The 14,117-nt window shown below is 24.6% G+C and overlaps 5 protein-coding genes across 5 annotated transcripts, besides 23 other annotated features; 2 read left to right on the top strand and 3 right to left on the bottom strand.

Moving 5' to 3' along the window:
- The first annotated feature begins 117 nt into the window (after positions 1-117).
- Positions 118-167: a sequence feature (AT_rich).
- Positions 168-192: 25 nt separating this feature from the next.
- Positions 193-251: a sequence feature (AT_rich).
- A 228-nt stretch (positions 252-479) lies between these two features.
- Positions 480-617: a microsatellite.
- A 158-nt stretch (positions 618-775) lies between these two features.
- Positions 776-852: a sequence feature (AT_rich).
- A 929-nt stretch (positions 853-1,781) lies between these two features.
- Positions 1,782-1,902: a sequence feature (AT_rich).
- A 331-nt stretch (positions 1,903-2,233) lies between these two features.
- Positions 2,234-2,255: a sequence feature (AT_rich).
- Positions 2,256-2,371: 116 nt separating this feature from the next.
- Positions 2,372-2,446: a sequence feature (AT_rich).
- Positions 2,447-2,493: 47 nt separating this feature from the next.
- Positions 2,494-4,335, bottom strand: EDI_014820 (DNA double-strand break repair Rad50 ATPase, putative; the record flags this gene model as incomplete). The annotated part of the gene is made up of 1 exon (XM_001735655.1): positions 2,494-4,335. One exon carries the CDS (start codon positions 4,333-4,335, stop codon positions 2,494-2,496), a length of 1,842 nt encoding a protein of 613 aa, XP_001735707.1.
- A 64-nt stretch (positions 4,336-4,399) lies between these two features.
- Positions 4,400-4,579: a microsatellite.
- Positions 4,580-4,653: 74 nt separating this feature from the next.
- Positions 4,654-4,723: a microsatellite.
- Positions 4,724-4,758: 35 nt separating this feature from the next.
- EDI_014810 (nuclease sbcCD subunit C, putative) lies at positions 4,759-6,624 on the top strand (the record flags this gene model as incomplete). The annotated part of the gene is made up of 1 exon (XM_001735654.1): positions 4,759-6,624. The coding sequence occupies one exon, from the start codon at positions 4,759-4,761 to the stop codon at positions 6,622-6,624; it is 1,866 nt and encodes a 621-aa protein (XP_001735706.1).
- A 46-nt stretch (positions 6,625-6,670) lies between these two features.
- Positions 6,671-6,819: a sequence feature (AT_rich).
- Positions 6,820-7,894: 1,075 nt separating this feature from the next.
- EDI_014800 (uncharacterized protein) lies at positions 7,895-8,293 on the top strand (the record flags this gene model as incomplete). The annotated part of the gene is made up of 1 exon (XM_001735653.1): positions 7,895-8,293. The coding sequence occupies one exon, from the start codon at positions 7,895-7,897 to the stop codon at positions 8,291-8,293; it is 399 nt and encodes a 132-aa protein (XP_001735705.1).
- Positions 8,294-8,330: 37 nt separating this feature from the next.
- Positions 8,331-8,356: a sequence feature (AT_rich).
- An 8-nt stretch (positions 8,357-8,364) lies between these two features.
- Positions 8,365-10,398, bottom strand: EDI_014790 (cullin, putative; the record flags this gene model as incomplete). Its single annotated transcript, XM_001735652.1, has 1 exon — positions 8,365-10,398. One exon carries the CDS (start codon positions 10,396-10,398, stop codon positions 8,365-8,367), a length of 2,034 nt encoding a protein of 677 aa, XP_001735704.1.
- Positions 10,023-10,052: a sequence feature (AT_rich).
- A 5-nt stretch (positions 10,399-10,403) lies between the features above and the next one.
- Positions 10,404-10,481: a sequence feature (AT_rich).
- A 39-nt stretch (positions 10,482-10,520) lies between these two features.
- EDI_014780 (serine/threonine protein kinase, putative) lies at positions 10,521-12,103 on the bottom strand (the record flags this gene model as incomplete). The annotated part of the gene is made up of 2 exons (XM_001735651.1): positions 10,521-11,377; positions 11,548-12,103. 2 exons carry the CDS (start codon positions 12,101-12,103, stop codon positions 10,521-10,523), a joined length of 1,413 nt encoding a protein of 470 aa, XP_001735703.1.
- A 224-nt stretch (positions 12,104-12,327) lies between these two features.
- Positions 12,328-12,368: a sequence feature (AT_rich).
- A 170-nt stretch (positions 12,369-12,538) lies between these two features.
- Positions 12,539-12,579: a sequence feature (AT_rich).
- A 175-nt stretch (positions 12,580-12,754) lies between these two features.
- Positions 12,755-12,791: a sequence feature (AT_rich).
- A 275-nt stretch (positions 12,792-13,066) lies between these two features.
- Positions 13,067-13,095: a sequence feature (AT_rich).
- Positions 13,096-13,419: 324 nt separating this feature from the next.
- Positions 13,420-13,520: a microsatellite.
- Positions 13,440-13,611: a microsatellite.
- A 96-nt stretch (positions 13,612-13,707) lies between these two features.
- Positions 13,708-13,853: a microsatellite.
- Positions 13,854-13,864: 11 nt separating this feature from the next.
- Positions 13,865-14,021: a microsatellite.
- Positions 13,920-14,043: a microsatellite.
- Positions 14,044-14,061: 18 nt separating this feature from the next.
- Positions 14,062-14,111: a microsatellite.
- Positions 14,112-14,117: the final 6 nt, after the last annotated feature.

Raw genomic sequence — 14,117 nt, 5'->3', positions numbered from 1 at the left:
ATTGATAAACATTATTATTCTGAACATAAAAATACAAATAAAATACTTTTAACTTATACTAAAATCTATTCAAAGAATCTATGAATGATAATAATTAGAATTAGAAGAATAGAATAGATTATAAATATCATGAAATAAAAGATTATATTAATAAATTTAATATTTTTCATCAATGTCATTCTTCTATTGTTGATATAATTTAATTGAAATAGTATTACAAATATAAATAAATAATATTGATATTTAATATTGTGTTATATAGTATTGATTAATACTATTTAACTGTTACTATCAACACATGAAATAAAACTTCAAAATGAATTATAGATAATGAAAAGAAAAAAATGAATAATTCAAATATATTTATTAACTTATTCAATACGTTGATTATACAGAAAAGAAGATTTAATATTGAACTATTAAACAAACAGTAATTTCAATGATGATGAAGTACAATAAGATAATTTAAATAATCAATGATAAAAAAGAAATATAAAATAAAAGAATAACATATACAAATTATAATATTACAAGAAACAAACACAAATGATTAAGAATTAAAATAAGAGAAATAATAAAAGATGTATCAAGAAAATTAATAAAGAAAAAAAGAAAAAAGTTTAACAATATTTATAATTTAAAATCAGAATGAGTATTAAAGAAATAACTATATCATTTTTCAAATACATAAAATAACAAAATAAAGAATTATAACAAGAAAAAGAAGAGATAAATGAAATAAGAATTATTATATGTAAATCATGAATAATAGAAGATTAAATTTCATTTTAAATATAAAATCATATTTAAATAAATTTAAATGTTCTATAACTAATTTTATAATCAAATTAACTCTTTTTATATTTCTCTTTCATATATCATTTGATGCATTAAACAAATGAATCATACTATTTGATATTTATTCTTTTGTACTATTTATTATTTTTAGAAAAAGAATCTTAAATGAAAATTTTTTAATCAATAATCATCACAAACATTTTTGGTTAAATAAACAATTACATAAATCAATAATTAATTACATAATATGTTTAAGAATTGTTGTACCTCTTCGCTATTAAATTTATCGATCTCAAACTCATAATCTAAAGTATCCTTGTGACCCATAACTTGGAGTTGTTTTGTGATATTTACAAGTTTTTCTTGTGAAGCAAAAGGAAGTAACTCCATGATTTGATTTTTTTGCAATTCAAGTCTAATTTGTTTATCAGCAATTTCTGCTGGAGGGGCAGTAGGTTCAAGAAGAACTTCAATAGGAACGATGGACTGAGTTTTAAGAAAGTCTTGGCAATAAAGAGTACGTTGTAAATGAGTTTGAAGAAATTCTTTCCAAGAAGTAGAGTTATTAATTAGTAAAGTTTCAATAGACCGTCTTATACTGCTTATATCTTTCAACATTTCAGAAACAAAACACATGCACTCTTTTGGAATAATACCATTTTGATTTGTTAACGAATAATTAATTTCAATCAATTTTAATATGCTCTCTGCATTTTCAGGTTTTAGTGCTTCAATACAACAATTAACTGCCTTAAACTTATCTTCAAAAGGAATGTCTGCGTCAAGAAAGAACTTATTTTGTAAAGGAAAAACAATAATAAATAATTCTTCTGATGACTTTGTTTGAACGATTTCTTCGTAGTGGCCTTTGATAATTGGTTGTAGTGGGGGCTGTGTGATAAGGAAGAGCTTAACAATATTCAATACCACATCTGTCATAAGAAGAGTTCAAAAACTTTTGTGATTATGAAGTTTTTATTTGGTTTTTTTATAATATATGATAAATTATAAATATATTTACTATAAACATATAGTTTGAACAAATAGATAAAAAATTAATACTAAAGAAAAGATGAAAATAAATAATATATTTTTTATATTTAAGACAATACTTGTCTTGACTCTTTATCTTGAATAAACTCATTACGTTTTCTCCAATTTGAATCAAAGTACATCTATTATTTTTTAATAAACTATGAATAAAAATAAGGAAGGTTTTGTTTTTAGTTTTTTTCTTGTTATGAAAAAGGAGAAAGTTGTGAATATAGTTTTAGCATAAAAATTATCAAACAACAAAATTACCTACCACTTGTTCTGTTACTTCAACCAAAATTATTTTAGTATGACAATACTCAAAAGTCGTAAACTATTCCACTTTTTTTCAACAACAATTTTTTACGTAAGCAACTTTATTCTATGGCATACAAAAGTGCTGATTTATTTAATATATTATATTTGTCTAACACACTCCATAGGTAATTATTTCAATAAAACAGAAGACTTAAAAATCAATTCTTTAAAAAAATTAGTTCAATAAACAAAGATGATATAACAAATTAAACTTCCATAAAACAATAATAAACTAAAAATATAAAATTATTTGATATAAATAACAATATTTAAGTAGTAAATAAAACATAAATAAAAAGAGAAAGAATTCTAAATAAATCTCAATGTATCTCTACGTGAATTTGTTTATTTTTTTTGGCATGGGGTTGACATTTTCTTAGCTAATGAACCACAATTTACTTTGAAGTTCTTTAATTTTAAGAACTTATCTCCTTTCTTTGGAACAAGTCCTTTAACGGCATCAGACAAAGCCTTAGCATTTTTCAATGCAACCTCTTGTCTCTTAAGGATATATTTCTTATCTAATTTTCCTTGTAATCCAGCAAGAGCGATTTTACTTTGGGCTTTATTTAATTTCAAAGCAGCTTTTCTATTTCTTTTAGCGATTTTCTCTTTAACAAGTTCTTCAATTTCATGTTTTCTTTCTTTCAATTCAGCCAAGTGTCTATTATGAGCATCTACAAGAATGTCACGAGCAATTTGAGTCTTAAGTACTTGTCTTTCTTCTTTAGATTTAACAGCTAAATTCTTAAGTCCTTCAAGAGCTTTCTTTTCAGTTTCAAGAGTGGATTTAATTCCATCAGAAATAGTTTGAAGGATTTTCTTTTTATTAGCGGTTTCAGCTTTAACCATAAGAATATCCAAATTAGCAGCTTTGTCTAAAGCAGTTTTTTTGTTATTAGATTTAATGACACTCTTTAAAATTTGTTTAGTTGCAGCTCTTTCTAACTGTTCTTTTTCATGTTTTAAAACAGCACTTCTTAATTTAGCAAGATCTTTTCTATTATTTTTATAAGCAAAGTTCTTTCTAATTTGGGCTCTTTGAGCAGCCTTTAAATTTTCTTGTTCAATTTTCATATCATTAGCAATTTTCTTTTCTGCAATGGTTTTCTCAGTTTCAAAAGCTGTCTTTTGTTTTTTAAGTTCATCAATTTCATCAGCTAATTCTGCTTTAATTTTAGTTAAATAATCATTCTTTTCAATATCCAATGTATTCTTTAATTTAGTATCAAGTACTTTTTGTTTTAAATCTTCTACTTTCTTTTGATTTTCTAATTTATATTTTCTAAGAGCATTTCTAGCACATGCAATTTTTGCTTTTTTATATCTTTTTAATTCAAGTAATTGTTTTTCTAATTGAATTCTTTGTTCTTCATTATTTTGGATTTTAGCAGTTTTAATTTGTTCTTGTAATATTAACATCTTTCTTCTAATTACTTCAGCAACTCTATCTTTTCTTAATTTCTCTTCTCTTTCTTTCATTTCTTGTGCAGCGTCTTGTCCTCTTAAATTATTTAAATATTCCTTTGTTTTTTTAATTGCTTCTAATCTTTTTTTATGTTCTTCTTGTTTTACTTTTTCAAGTGCTTCATTTGTTTCGTCAACTCTTTTTTTAGATTCTTCTAAGTCTCTAATAAATCTTCTTCTATTTCTCATTTGTTCTGCTTGTGCTTCTACAATCTTTTCTGCAGTAATTTTAAGTCTATAATATTCTATACTCTTCTTTCTTAATTCTTCTTTCTTCTTATTTAATGAATCAATAAGGGCTCTTTCTTTTGCAATCTCTTCCATCTTAGCTTTTAATTCCATCTTTTCAGTGTTTTGTGTTTCATTAATTTTCTTAAATGATTCAATAATTGATGCATTAACTTTAGCAGTTTCTTCTTCAATAGTCTTAATACTAACATTAATCTTCTCTATTTGTTCATTAACTTCTTGAGTCTTATTGACTGAAGTAGAATTATTAATTCTGTTTAGTCTATCTCTAATAGCTTCAGTTCTGTTTTCTGCTGGGATTTTAACCTCTTCACTTAACAATGCCTTTTTATACATTTCTATAGCAAGAGCATTTGTTCCCACTGGTTGCTTTGGATTTAAATCACTCACAACATTAGCCACATTAGTTTGGGCACATTTTGGTGCGGCAAAAGCACTGACAGCAATTATAAGGATAATTACAGCTTGCATAATATAATATAATTCTTAGATCATCTCAATATTCCTTTTCTGCTTTTTGGTTTTTTTTAGAACAATTTTTTGTCATTTTTTTATTGTATTAGATAGTTTTTTTTAATTATTTTTATTATTTTAATAGATTCTCTCTTGTTGATTTTTGAGCTTTCTTTTATGAGAACATCTCCTATTTTTTTTAGTTCTTTTTATTCTAATTTACTTAATTTCCCGATTTTTTATTATTATTCATTTTGATTTTTTACCAAAATAAAAATACTAAAAGAACTTTTTATTTTGGGAAAATTCAATAACACATTACTAAATTTTGTTATTTAAAAATCAAAACACAAACCTAAAAAAAATTAAAAAAAAGTATTGATAAAAACAAAAAAGAAAGAAAAAAAGATCTCAACAACTAAAAAAGTTTATATTATTTACATGAAGTTGTTGTATTTTGTATTATTAGTTGTCCTTGTATCTGCAAATCCAAAAGTCAATGCAACAGAAAAAAAACAATCTTCTATTGACAAGTTGATTAACGATGCTACAAACACTTCAAAACCTATTCCTGTTGTTGAAGCCGATCCATTAAATACAAACGAAACACAAAAACTAATCAAAGAACTTGCTGATGCAGAAGTTACACGAAATGCTTTAAAAGAACAAACAAAAAAAGCACGAAAGGCATTATTACAACAAACCGAAGAACTTGCCAAGGAGCATAAAATTCGAATGAAAAAAATCAAAGCACAATCACAAGACTTTGAGAAAAGAGAACACTTAAGAGAACAAGTCGAAGAGGCAAAATTAGCATTGTTACGTGCCAATGGAAGTTTTGTAGAAACTCAAAACGATGTTGCTGCATTAAAAAATTATACAGAAGAAGAAATGAAACGAATAGAATATCAAAGAAAAATTCAATTACGTGATAAGATTGATGCAGAAAGACGAAGGGTTCAAATAGAAAAATTAAAGAAAGCACTTAATAAAAAACGAAAAGAAATGGAAAAGAAAATAAAAGCACAACATGAAAAGGAAGATAAAGCTTTTAAAATTGCTCATCAACGATTATTAGAAAAATTTGATAAAGAAAGAAAGTTAAGAAAAGATGCGTTAATGAAAAAAGAAATGGAATTAAGAAAGATGAGAGCATTAGAATTTGAAAAATTTAGAACAGAAGTTGAAATGGAAAGAAAGATGAAACGATTAACTATTGAAGAAACACAAAAACAATTATTAAATCTCAGAAAAGCAGAAGAAATTAAAAGAGAAATTGTAAGAGAAGGAATTAGATATAAAAAATTATTAGAACAACAAAAAATGAAAAAGGCAGAAGAAAAAGCTAAAATGATTGAAGATCTTAAAGACAAAGCTGTTAATTTAATGCTTCAAAAAGAAGATTTGAAAAGAAAGAGAAAGATTGAAGCCACTGAATTAATGAATGAAGTAGCAAATGCTAAAAAAGAAATAGAAACAAATATCAAAATCACAAAAAAAGGAATTCAGTCACGAAGAGAAAGAAAAGCAGCAATAAGAACAGCTACAATTCGATCAGAAAGAACAAAAATGAGGTATTTAAAAATTAAAGCATTAAAAGATATTTTAAGTAAAAAACTTGCAGCAGAAGAAAGAATTTATAAAAAGAAATTAGAAGAACAAAAGAAGATTAAGTCATTAGAATGTAAAGCAAGAGGTCTTGTTAAAAGATTAAGTAAAATTGCAAAAGAGTATAATAAAAGAAGTATTGAAGTTATCAAAAAAGTTAAAGCAGAAAAGAAAGCATTATTAATTAGAAAGATGTTACTTGAAAAAGCTGATGAAATTAATGAAAAACGAAGTTTAATTAATCAATTTAAATTAAAGATACGACAATTAGAAGAACAAGAATTAAAACATCAAATGCAATTAAGTGGAGTTGAAAAAGATATTTTAAATCAAAGGACATTAGCTAAAATTATTAGAATGAAAACTATGAGAGAAAGAATGAGACGAAAGAGAATTCTTGCATTAAAAAAGAATTTAAAAAAAATGTATCTGGAAAGAAGAGATATGTTATGGAAGAAAAGATGTATTAGATTTAGAAAAACAGCTAATATGAAACAAAATGAAGAATTAAGAAAAAGAAAAATAGCACGTATTATTTGTGGAAAGAAGTATTGGAAAAAACAAGCTCCAAAAAAATGTTATGATTTTATTGGAGGAAAATATCACGACTTAATTCATAAACCAGGTAAAAATATATTCAGATGTCCATTTGAAAAACATCATGGAATTACTAAATGTGATACAATTGAATTACCTTAAACTTAAAACAAATGAATTTATTTTTTACTTCTTTCATTTTCAAATCTTTTTTTTTAAAAAGTAAAAATATTATAAATTTTATTAAATTTGAATTCTTTTAAAATAACATTTTATATTTATTTCAACTAAAATAAAAATATTCTTTATTTTATAATAAAATTATTAATGCTATTTTAATTATTATTTCATTAATAACACTTCTTCTTTTGTTAAAGATATTGTTTGTTCAATCTATTGTAATTATTATTTTTAAAGAGTACTGCTTATAATTAATGACCAAAACTAAGTTTGTAACTTTCAAATAAATGTTGTTTAGTAACTTATTTAAATGTATTTATAATATATCTTTAGAGCAAGGATTTTCGATGATTTTTGCTTATAAAAATAAAGAGGAGTATAGATAAATGAATTTCGAACAAAAAGAAAATGATCGATCGACTTAGAAAAGAGTACATTTGTTTAAAAAGGCCCTAGAGATTATTAGAATATCATTTTTAATAAGTAATTTACAAAACAACACTACTTAAAATTAATGAAAACATTTAAAGAAAAATTTTATTCTAAAAAAAAGTAATACTACAAAAACTCGAACAAGAAGAAAGAAAACATTTATTAATTCAAGAATAATTTTGATATTTGAATGAGAAAATTCATGACCTAATAAAACAAACAATCTTTTTTAGTTTGTTGAGATATAACATTTTTCTTGTTAGGTTCTTCTGTTGTTTTCTTTGTTTTAAGAATAAACATTAATCAATTTTTATTGAAAATGCTATACTTTAAATTAAAAAGAAATTGTTTTATTTACTTTACAACATTATAATGTGAAAACAAATTAAATTGTTACATGTAGTGCTCATAATTAATACACCTAATATTACCTAAACTTTTTATTGTTCAAAAAACTCTTCTTTAATCAAATTGACTACAAACCCTTCTACTAAAATTTTCTTAGAACCAACTTACAAATAAGAAACATGTGCAAAAGAACTTATCTAACTGAACACCCAAAAGTGAGAATAGGTTGATAAATATGCATTAAATTAAAAAATGTCCAAAGGAATAGAGAATAGTAATATGAGAAAAGCAAGAAAATAGATTTTACAAAATAATAAAAATTAAGAACTGGACAAATCAACTAAATAAAATGACAAAAAAATTCTGGATAAACAGATGTATAAGTCAAAGAAAGAAGAAATAAGAAATAATTAGAACATTGTGGAAAATATAAAGAAGAAAACTTAAATTATCTTAAGAAATATTTAAAATAATGGCAACTGAAACACAATACACTCCATTAGCTAGTGCAATTGTTGTAGACCCTCAATATAATCAACAATATACACAACCACCAGTATACACTCAACCCGCATCATATCAAGAAGGGTTTGTTCAACAACAAACGTATTCTTCTCAAGAAAATTCTGAACAAACCTCTATGCTATTATTTATTTTAGGATTTTTCACTTGCTTAACATGGGTCATAAATATTTTTATGTTTAGAGATAGTACAAATGATAATACAAAGAAGTGGGTTAAATTATCGAAAATTTTACTTATTCTTTATACTATTCTTATTGTAGGGTCTATTGCATTAACTATCATTATCAGTATTATTTCTGTTATAGTTGCTGTTGCAGCTGTAAGTGCTGATGGTGTTATTTACTAACTCTGAAAGTTATTTTTTTTAACTTTGAAGTTCTTTCTTTTTATATAATAATTTATTTTTTAACGACTTGTTTAAACCATATAAATTAAAGTATTTTTGTCAGTTTCATCTCGTTGGGCATATTCATTTTCTATCATATATTCAACCCCCCTTTTTAATATACGGAGATCTGGAACAAATGACTTTTTTAATTCATCAATGGTTAAACGACATAAATCTTGATAACTTATTCGTTTTAGTCTTTTCATTATTCTTACTAAAATAGAAACAACCATTTGGAACCTTCTTTCTTCTACTTCTTCATTTTCCTTTTTTATTTCTTCCGTTTTACTCTTTCTTTTAAAATTACACATTATCTTTAAATTACCTGCTTTATTAAATTCTCTATTAAAAAGAAATGTTTTATTCTCTTTAGTAATGAGTAATTGAGACTTGATAAGGTCTTCTATTATTAATTGAGTTGTCTCAATATCAAATTTATTTTCTTTACTGATTATTTCCTCACTCCGTTGTTCACTTTGACATAATAATAATACACAATAATGAGGTAATGGGATTTGAGTTTTACATTTATTAATGACACACTCGACAATAGAAGAATTATCGTAAAGAACTAATTTTCTTTTTTCATGAATAGAATTGTATTGGTCGTTTATAATTTTCCAAGACTGGTCAATCACTGGGGGGAGCTTCATTCCAAAAGGAGATCTAAAAAGTTTCTGACTTGAAAGGATATTTACATTGGTTTGTATAGGTAAAACTTTTGAGATTTGTTGAGTAAAAATTTGAGAGGATTGAAGTTCTGACAATATTTGTTGAATAGGATATGTTAATGCCTTTCCAATTAAATTTGTTAATCGTTTTATAAAACAGCTATTTGTTTCAAAATTAATTTCATCACCATACATAATTTTATCTGGAAGATACTTTGCATATTGAATTAATAAAATATCTTTATTATTTAGTAATGAAATAAAGTCACAAATTAATCCAATTTCTTCACTAGTACAAAAAGATGAGACAATATGATTGCAATATTCTGCAAGAAGAATAGCTAATAAATCTGGAGATTTTTTAAGTGGGTCAAGAGAAAGTATTCCTTCTGAAATTCCTTTCTTAAAATATTCTATCCATTGACCTTTTAGTACCGGTAAGACTTTATCAATTTTCTTTGAGAATTCTAATATACCATCCCCAAGACGAACAGCATCATCTGACCAATAGTGTTCAAGCTGAGTTTTTGTTTTTTCTTTGACACCATCTTTTAGAAAAATAAATACTTTCTCTTCGATTCCACTAACTTCAGCCAATTCAATTAATGCAGTTAGTTCTTCAGTATTTCCAAGGGTATTACCAATACATTTGAAATCTTCACAACGGTCTGCAAGAAGGATTTTATTCAAATAAGTAATAGCATTTCGTTTTACTAAAGGAAGTGTTTCATTAATAAGAAGAACTTCCTTTGAATAAACTTCTTGTAATTGAATTGGTTTATTAATAGGGAATTTCTCGCTCATAACTTTATAATCTTTCTGGGCTTGAAGGAGAAACTCATTAGATAAGAAAAGAACAAAGTTAGTATCATAACCTTCAAGGTATTTAAAAATCCTACCCAATTCTTCTTTTTGATCAATAAACCCTTTCATTCTCCAACTAGATAATACAGCCATTAATTTTTTACTAAGATTCATTTGTGATTGTAGTTGTTTAACAAAAGAATCTCGATACGAATTATTTAAAATTGTATTAATATAATTTACATGAACTAATGTATCAATTGATAGAAATGTAATCGTTAAACATTTCCTCACTCGTTTCCAAATAACAAACTCACTTTCTAAAGCTAAAACTATATTTTCTGTTGTTACTAATCTAAACCTCTCAAATCTTTGTTCACTAAATCTTGAAACAATCTTTTCAATCATCTTAATCACCAGCCCTTTATCGTCCCAATAATGCTCACAAAAAAATGAATAAACTAAATCATTCATAGAAGCCAATACACATGGGGTTGTTACTGAATCCTTGTTTTGCATTAACACAATATTCAGAAATGGATCCAATGCATCATATAATTGAGCAATGCTATCTTGTGTTACTTCCATTGAGCTTTAATTTTTAGTTTAATAATTTTTTATTAAGAAGTAAAGTATAATAAAATTATAATAAAAATTAATACTATTAAAAAGGAATAACAAAAAATTACTATTGAATAATGAAATGATTGTTATTTTTCGGCTTGTTGAACAATTTTCTGAATAAACTCAGCAAATTCTTCTCGTGAACATGCTAAACTCATAAATGGATCTTTGTCAAGTTCTTCACAATCAGGTCGTTTGGTTGGGTCAAAAGTTAAACATTTATCAACAAAATCAAGGATAGTTTGTGTATAATCTCCGTACTGAACAGGAGGAATCCCTTTTGTACTAATTTTGAATAATGCCCGTAATGGTGGATCATCAATATATGGTGGAACACCTTCCATCATTTCTCTACACATAATACCTAATGACCAAATATCAATATTTGTCCCATAGTCTTTTCCTTTTATCACTTCTGGTGCCATCCAATAAGGGGTACCAACAACAGTGTTCCGTTTGGATTTTCTCTTTGTAAGTTGGACAGAAATACCAAAATCAGCAAGCTTTACTTCACCCCTATGGTTTAATAAAATATTATCAGACTTAATATCTCTATGAATCCTATGAAGTGAGTGTAGATATTTTAATGCTGCATTCGACTCATGTACAACATAAGCAATATGTCTTTCGCTTAATGAAAACTCTGGGAAAAAGTCCAACATTGCTGTCAAATTATTTCGGTCCATATACTCCATTGCGATATATAGATAATTGTCTAGTTCATAACATCCTAAATACCCAACAATATTTCTTTGATTTAACGTTTGCATAATTTTAATTTCTTGGACGTTAACTGAATCATTTTTTATTAAGACCTTTTTCATAGCAACTTCCTTATTTGTTGATGTTTCATAACAATGAAATACAACTCCGCTCATCCCTTCTCCAATAGGGACATAATCTTTATACAACATTGTTGGGTCACCACTGGTAATTAATTCCTCTATCAATATTAGTTTGTATATCAATTATTTCCTCAGATTAATTTTCGTAACATATTATTTAGTTTCAAAGACTTGATGAAAAATTGAGTATAATACCCTTTTTAAGAAATAAAAAGTCCAAGATTAATGTAAGATAGTTACTTTGTTGAATAATGAAAAAAAAACAAACTTAATAAAACTGGGACATCGTTTTCTGGAAGGGGTTGTTTCTGAGTTTCTTCCGTTTCGTCGTCTTGAAAAATTTGTGTGAATTCTAATACTTTTATAGCGTCTTCTTTATTTGATTTAATTTCTTCACGAGTGATGCCACAAGCTAAAAAGACATTTTCCCATTCATAAGGAATGCCAACAAACCCACCTTCTTCATATGCAACATGGGTTAAATGATGATAATCTGTAGGTTCACTGATATCTACAACTTCAGAAATTTTTTTAATCCAACTGGCTCTTTCTTCCTCACTCAAAGCCTCAAAGAAATATGTTTTATTTTGTACTGGACAATAAACTTCAAAGGAAAATGGATGGTCTACTATTTCACAACTTTTGACTGAAGCAAAGTCAAGAGGAACTGTCCCTCTTAACTTTTGTTTCGACTCATCATAATAATATAATTGTTCCTTTGTTAATACCAACCATCTATTATACCAGTTCCATATAATGTGACCTTGTTTTACTACACATCCTTCTTTGATAATATTTCTAATACTTGAGTATGGTGTTGACATTGATTATTCTTTTTCATCATTTTTTAGTTCTTCCAAAAATTAAAAAGTTTTTTATTGAGAAAACTATAAATAAACAAAGATATTAAGAATTAAAAAATAGAATAAAGTTAAATGTTATGTTATTTTCTTAAAAGAGTCTTTATGACATTGTTTATGCTCAATTTATTAATCATGGTAAACTTATTTTTACTTAATCTATTAAAATAAATTCTCATAACAACTGGTTAAATTTAAAAAAAAAAGGAAAAAATTATTATATTAAAAACTTGTTCTTATTCTAAAATATGGATATACTTTATTCTTTTTAATTGTACTCATTATTAAACACCTTTATCTAAACTTATTACAACTATTATTTAAATTAACGAAATGAGTATTACAAAAAGCATTATATGTTTCACTCAGTGGATTATTAGTTTTTTTAATACTCGCAACTTATTATTTAAATTAAACTCTTATAATTTAAATATTTTTTTGTAACACTTTAAATAATCGAATATGGTAATTAATAAGATTTGATTTTTTTACAGTTATTGAGTGTATGCCTTATGACAAACAAAATAAAATATAAAAATAGTATTGATAATGAAGAACTGATTAATAAAGTAGCGAGGCTCAATACTAAAGATATAACAATAAGTATAACTTTAGTTTAATATAAGAATAAATAAACTAATTAAATAAATATGAGTATCATTACTTTTTTGATGGTATATTATTTTATAGGATTAACAAAAATTAAGAATTCTTATTATTGTTGTTAATGTCTAAATTATATAGAAATGTTTTGCTGATAAGAAATTATAGAGTTTGATTATGAGAAATATTATTTAAACTGCTTAGAAAGTTTAGATCGTTTCTAAATATTTAAAATCTATTAGCTATTAAAATTAAAGTCATGATATCAAATAATTTAAGAATGAGTAATGGTTATTAGATTTTGATAGTCAACATTTGTATGACAATAATATAAACTTTTTATTTTAAAAATTGAGGTATTATACTGGTTCTAGTAAAAACAACTACTTACAAATTTTGTTCTTTCGTCTTGATAAAGAAATTATAAACAAAGAATATATTATTCAGTACGAATAAAAACTTTTTAGTTCATTGTTTTAAATGAATAATATAAAATCAATTTGTTGATTTATGATATAAGAAAACTATGAATTAAATCATTATTCATTTCATATAATTCAATAAATCTATTTTTCAATAATGAGCTAGTTAATTTTATACAATTTGGTTCTCAAATAGTATAAGAACAAAGCTCACTTTAAACTTTCTATGTTATTTAAATTATATTTACGGCAACGAAAAAAAGGAAATAAGAGAAAAAGGAAGAGAAATGATGAAAAAGAAGGACATGAAAGAAAAAAGTGAAATTAGGAAGTAGAAGAATATGAAAAGAATAAAAGTAGAATGTTGAGATTATAAAATGAAAGAAGATAATAATGAATAATTCAAAATGAGATAATAAATGATGAAAAGAATGATGAAATAAATGATGCACTTTTTTATTACAGAAATTAGAAATATGAAATAAAAAAGCGTTTAATTTATTGATGCAAATTATTTATCATTATTTTATTTATGCAAATTATTTTATTCATTTTTATTTTTATAATTTTTATTTATATGTATTATTTATTTTTTTCTTTTTAATATATTGATTATTTTATTTTATTATTTATTATTCTTTTATTTATTTTTCTCTATTCTTTTATTTGTTCATTTTTATTATATTTATGAAATATTTCAATATTATAAAATAATTTTATTATTTAATTATTTAAATGATTTATATTAAAATGAATTTATTTTATATTTCATTGTTTTCTTTTATCTTTATTTTATATTTTAATAATTTCTTTAATATTATCATTTTATATTATTATTATCTTTATTCTTTCATATTTTTTTTATTTATTTTTTCTTTAAAAATAGACCTTTTGGTCTTTTTATTTTCCTTTTTTCTTTTTATTTTCCTTTTTTCTTTCTTTCTTTTAACTCT

This window comes from Entamoeba dispar, genomic scaffold, assembly GCF_000209125.1.
Source record: "Entamoeba dispar SAW760 scf_1105229459311 genomic scaffold, whole genome shotgun sequence".
NCBI classification, from domain to species: domain Eukaryota; phylum Evosea; order Mastigamoebida; family Endamoebidae; genus Entamoeba; species Entamoeba dispar.
Note: the sequence above shows the minus strand (reverse complement) of the source record. Positions and strands in the feature narration are given on the sequence as shown.